The sequence below is a fragment of the Phalaenopsis equestris genome, unplaced genomic scaffold (assembly GCF_001263595.1).
Source record: "Phalaenopsis equestris unplaced genomic scaffold, ASM126359v1 Scaffold000002, whole genome shotgun sequence".
Taxonomy (NCBI): domain Eukaryota; kingdom Viridiplantae; phylum Streptophyta; class Magnoliopsida; order Asparagales; family Orchidaceae; genus Phalaenopsis; species Phalaenopsis equestris.
Genome location: NW_018164444.1, coordinates 46273646 through 46279193, shown reverse-complemented (window position 1 = coordinate 46279193; position 5548 = coordinate 46273646). Strand labels below are relative to the sequence as shown.

Here is a 5548-nt window from a genome sequence, read left to right as displayed (position 1 = left end):
AAACGAGAAAATAGTGAAAAAAAAAAAAACTTTAACCCCAATTTTCGGAGAAAATATTGGGTGCATTTTGTAATTGTTCTGAAGTTGTTCTTAAGTGCGGACAAACAATCAGTTCCTCATTGCGTACTGAAACTTGCTCGATATGTAATTGGGACCCCACATTATTTTCTCTCTAAGAAAATTTTCTCACATTTTAGAGGGCTTTAGCAGCATTTTTTACCGCTAGGAAAAGCTTTGCATGATTTTAAAACCTCCATGATTGTAATCGACTAGAAAACCCTTCGTTGGTGGGTTCATAATTTGCCGGAGAAGAGATTTTACGACAGTAAAACCGATTACATATATTAATAGCAGACCAGCAGTTATATTGATTCTGAGAAGAATTAATGGAGGAATAGTCAAGCGGAGTAGGAATGAAATTGAGGAAATATGTTGTTGCGATGCTGAAATTTATATATTATATAAATAAATCTAAAAATTTATATATCTCTATATATATATATACATAAAATGATAAGTAAATCCTATCCCTTCAGGTTATGTCACTTCCCACGAGGAGAGACAGACCAACCTCTGTTTCAGTATTGGCAAAGCCAACTCTCTGATCACTAAAACAGAGGACTCTGCAATAAGCTGATCAGAAAAGTGAAAGATGAAGTTTATGAAGCTTGGCAGCCGCCCTGATACCTTCTTCGCCACCGAAGCCATAAGGCTACCATCTCTCTCTCTCTCTCTCCCTCTCTGTATATGTGCGTGTGAAAACTTCTCTAACTCCTCTTTGCTCCTACTCCAATGGTTCAGGTCTATATCAACCGAAGTATCCACCGATATCAAAATCCAAGTCCAAGACCGATTGTACCATCTTCACAAGGTATCATCCATCCAAAACACATTTTTTAAGACGTTTATTCCAATTCTAATCTTTAAACTCTTCATTATCTCCTGTTCTAGTTTCCCCTGCTCTCCAAATGTGGCCTCTTACAGACACTCTGCTCCAAAGACTCTCCCCACCTTCCGACCGCCATCCATCTCTCCGATATCCCTGGCGGCGCCGAAACCTTCGAGCTCTGCGCCAAATTCTGCTACGGCATAACCATCACCATCAGCCCCCTCAACTTCATTCCCCTGTACTGCGCCGCCGAGTATCTTCTTATGACAAACTCCGTCGAAAGCGGCAACCTGGCCGGAAAGCTTGATTCTTTCTTCAAATCCTGCATCCTTCAGCGCTGGAAGGACACACTCCTCACCCTGCAGAGCACGAGGCGATTTCCTTCACTCTGCGAGGAGCTCAAGATCACCGACCGTTGCATCGAAGCTCTCGCCGCCGCGGCGGTTATTGCCCACCCGTCTATGCGGTGGTGGGCAGACGACCTGGCTGAATTAAGTATTGACCATTACTGGAGAATCATGCTCGCCGTCAAGACGGCCGGAATAGTATCTGGCAAGTTCATTGGAGAAGCAATAAAGGTTTATGCCGGCCGATGGCTTCCAAGCATGGGAGATTCTATCATGGAGGTTAATAACTTGAAGCACCGGCTGCTTCTGGAGAAATTAGTCACTCTGCTTCCAATCGAGAAAGGCTCTGTTTCCTGCAGTTTCTTGCTGAAGTTTCTCAAGTCTGCAAACATATTAAACGCCTCCTCGACTTCAAAATTGGATCTTGCGAGGAGAGCTGGACTGCAATTAGAGGAAGCCACTGTTAATGATCTTATGATTCCTTCTGTTACTGATGGGGACGAGCTTATGTATGACGTTGACGTAGTGATCACCATTGTTGAGGAGTTCATGCTGCAGGGACGGAGCCCGCCGACGAGCCCGCTGAGAAATAAAACCGGCGGCGCGGAGAGGCGGCGGTCGAGGTCGGCGGAGAACGTTGAGGTTGAAGGGCAGGAAAACAGGCGGCGGTCGTCGTCTGCTTCGCATAACTCTCTGCTGAGAGTAGCCAAGTTAATAGATTTATACCTCGTGGAGATTGCGCGCAGTGAAATGCTTTCGGTGGAGAAGATGATCGCTCTCGCTCAGATAGTGCCGGATTTCGCGAGAATGGATCATGACAATCTCTATAGAGTTGTTGATACGTATCTCAGGGTAAAATTCTAAACTTGCGGGCTTTCAGTTTTAGGAATAGTTAATTCTATATTAGCCCCAAGTAAATTACTTAAATTGCTCTGCTCTGAACGTTAATCCAGCAATCAATACACAAAACACTGATATCTAACTACAGGCGCACCCACAACTGGAGAAAAACGAAAGGAAGAAGCTTTGCAAGATTCTGGATTGCAAGAAGCTATCAATGGAGGCCTGCATGCACGCAGCTCAAAACGAGATGCTGCCGCTGCGAGTAGTGGTGCAGGTCCTCTTCTTCGAGCAGGCTCGCGCGGCCATGGCTGGAGGCCAGGTTACAGAGCTCTCATCCAACATCAAAGCTCTGCTCACCAAAGCGGCCGGCTTGGACGAGAAGGTGGCGACGATGAACTGCTCAAGCCTGGAGGCAAACGACAGCGAATGGAGCTCTGCTTCGGGGCTAAAATGTCAGATGCCGAAGATGGCGACGTTGAAAATGAAGCTTGAAGAAGAAGACAATGATAGGGAGGAACAGGTCATGGTGAGAGAGGGGCTGATGAGGAGCACATCATCCAGGTTTAGAGCTCTTTGTTCTATTCCCACTAGGCCAAGGAGGATTCTAAGTAAATTTTTGACCATGAATAGAAGTGTTAGTGAAAGACACTGATGTTCTTTTGATTTAGCATTCAGTTGAGGAATGGTTGGCTAAAATTTTTGTCTTTGTTTCGAAAAAAATATTGTTTGCATGTCCTAACAACGGCCTGGCTGCGGCTATGCCGTTGTGTTGTGCATTCACTGTGTTGTTCGGACGTAGGCGCATGATCATTTTCATATTTGCTTGAGCTTGAAAGTAGAAGTTTGTTGATGAGTTATGTCATTTTATTGAAGTTATTGCTATTAATTGTCAATGAGATGTGATTTTTAATATTTATGGTTGAGAATGAACAGTGAAAAAAAATCTCTTTGAATTGATTCTTGATGCTTCATCAACAAATTTTATCATTTATCACCATGAGATATTTTGGAACGTATATGGAGGTATTTTTTGAGAAAATAAATATTCTGATTTAAGTTAAAAATCATGCAATACTCCAATTTCAACAAACCAAATGAACTCCAAATTTGTTGTGCCTATAGTCAAATCAAGTGTATCGACGAGAGGAATCCAAAGAGCTCAATATCACATGATTTTGAGGTCATTAAGGCTATCAGATCATAAAAAATCTTCTATGATTAAGGAAAATCAATGTGAGTCAATCGATCAGGTGGTTATGGTGGTTATTCGTCAAAAAACAAAAATGCCCCTCCTTAAAGGGCCTATAATTATACCTTCTATCTTCACATGCAGAGGGAAAGGAAAGAGAATAAAGAGCTCATTTTTAGTGTTACTCTAGTATAAAAGCCCGATAATAACACCTATCATATGTAGTCACAAATTGTTGCTTGTCAACTACTGTTGACAAACTCTGAATTCCCCATGCTCGCACGTCGTTGGTGAACTTTGTTGAGTAACGATGCACATTAAGAAGTAACAAAATATCATGTTTAGTAACGACGCACATAGCAGAGTAATAAAGTATATTCAAAGTAACGAGTCACATTGCAGAGTAATGAAATACTCTATTAAGTGATGAAGTCTTCTACATATAAAGTAGCACACAACTTTAAATATTATACAACAAAGTACCCCGAACATGGTGTATAAACGACCCTATGATAACTGCTAACAGTAACTGCTTTCAATTATTGTTCAACAAACTTTTTTTATGTACAAGACCTCAACCAAAAGTGAGGTCAACAATATTGTACTTAGAAATTTAACAAAGTACCCCGAACATGGTGTATAAACGACCCTACGATAACTGCTAACAGTAACTGCTTTCAGTAACTGCTTTCAATTATTGTTCAACAAACTATTTTTATGTACAAATATTGTACTTAGAAATTTCTTATAACTCTTTCTTGATGATTGGATAAGAGTTTATCTTTGTACTTATAAACTTATAGTTGATATTTCAACCGGGTTGGACTCTGTGATTTTCCCCTCTCTGGGCTTTTCCACGTAGATATTCTTGTTGTCTTCTCCTATGTCTTTTTATTATTTGTGTGTGTGTGTGTGTGTGTGTGTGTGTGTGTTGGATTTCAAACAATCCTAAGAAGTTAATTATTACTCTATCATCGAGAATTTTCTAGCACACAAAATTTTGGTGCCTTTCGTTAGAAACAAAGTCTCGATGATAGAAGTTTACACTTTTATGATGGCCAATAAACATAATATGCAAGCATCGCATTCTAACAAACATCACTTCAGTGAACAATCTCAAAGTGTGGGACATCAAGGCTCCAATCTGTTTTTCAACGATACACATTATCATCTTGTTATTGAAGGAACCTCCTTGCCTCACTTTAAGAACATGTGAGAAGAATGGGGGAGTGTCATATTGATATTCTCCAACTTTTTTATAGGTTGGACAACCTACAGTGATGCACATTAAGGGGTGCGACTGCCTTTAAATCTACTGTCTAGAGGTTCATTAGTGATACCCCTTGTACACACTAGAGTTTCTCCTCATGAAGCTGAACTCGTGAACACTACTAGTTTTATACATCCACCTAATATAGTGAAGCCTAGTAGTAATTCTCTAATGTACTTGAAGAACGTAGCTCGACTTCATGCAATCCATGATGAGTTATGATGTATAGTCAGGGAGGAGTTCCCTATCCGGGATAGAAGTCATTTATCAGTTCGACATAGACATCGGGTGTCTTCTTTAAAGGATCACTAATAGTGAGCTAGTTATTATAGAGAGAAGGTCTTTTGTGATTCATACTAAGAATTATCTATTGATTACAGGTTCTTCAGGTGCACAACATTAAGAATCAAAAAATATGTTGAGCTTATTGGAATATAGCAATGTCGAGGGAAAGCCTCGACAGAAAGACTGAAGGTAAGTTCAGTTACCCCTTGATCGATCTCTTTGCCATTTTTTGAGCTATCAATAAGGGGTGAAGCCAGTCGCCCTTCTCCTATTGCCCTGAGTGAGCATAAATTCTAGTCCAAGCCGGCATCCTAGCCAGATCCCTCCAATTGAGCGAAGAGGCATCGAAGCCGATCTAAGTGCCTCACTTCCTCTCCCTCCTCGAAAGAAGAAAAAAGGCCCCGACCTAAGTTTGTTCCTATGCAAAATGGAAGGGTGAAGGTGTGTGCTACCATTGATAAGTGGTTTGCCCTGATTAATCTAAGAAGGGATTGACATTCAAATTCCATTATCACAGTCATGTATTCCATGACAATCGACAATGTTCTATGATCTCATGGTTTCGTGGAATTCCTTCAAACGAAATGCCTCTCAGGCCCGTGCCAAACGATCGACATGAATGGATTGATGGCTTGAGAAGCTTTTGCATTTTAAAATGCTTCTCTTCTTGGTGGTGGAGGATAATTTGTCTAAGGCTTAGAAGAAGGTGAGAGAGGTGGAAAAGT

The 5548-nt window shown here is 41.1% G+C and overlaps 1 protein-coding gene across 2 annotated transcripts; it reads left to right on the top strand.

The window, feature by feature from the left end:
- The first annotated feature begins 539 nt into the window (after nucleotides 1–539).
- Nucleotides 540–2943, top strand: LOC110025027 (BTB/POZ domain-containing protein At1g67900). Of its 2 annotated transcripts, XM_020725368.1 has the most exons (4): nucleotides 540–711; nucleotides 802–871; nucleotides 952–2088; nucleotides 2225–2941. In XM_020725368.1, the coding sequence occupies exons 1-4, from the start codon at nucleotides 653–655 to the stop codon at nucleotides 2729–2731; spliced, it is 1773 nt and encodes a 590-aa protein (XP_020581027.1). In that variant the 5' UTR covers nucleotides 540–652; the 3' UTR covers nucleotides 2732–2941. The 2 variants fall into 2 exon arrangements, with proteins under 2 accessions (XP_020581027.1, XP_020580956.1); XM_020725297.1 differs by having other exon boundaries at nucleotides 540–871; nucleotides 2225–2943.
- The last annotated feature ends 2605 nt before the right edge of the window (nucleotides 2944–5548 follow it).

Coding starts and splice junctions, on each gene's coding strand:
- LOC110025027 (XM_020725297.1), top strand. CDS start 653: ATGAAGTTTATGAAGCTTGGCAGCCGCCCTGATACCTTCTTCGCCACC. Junction 872..951: donor GATTGTACCATCTTCACAAG/GTATCATCCATC, acceptor CTCCTGTTCTAG/TTTCCCCTGCTCTCCAAATG. Junction 2,089..2,224: donor TTGTTGATACGTATCTCAGG/GTAAAATTCTAA, acceptor ATCTAACTACAG/GCGCACCCACAACTGGAGAA.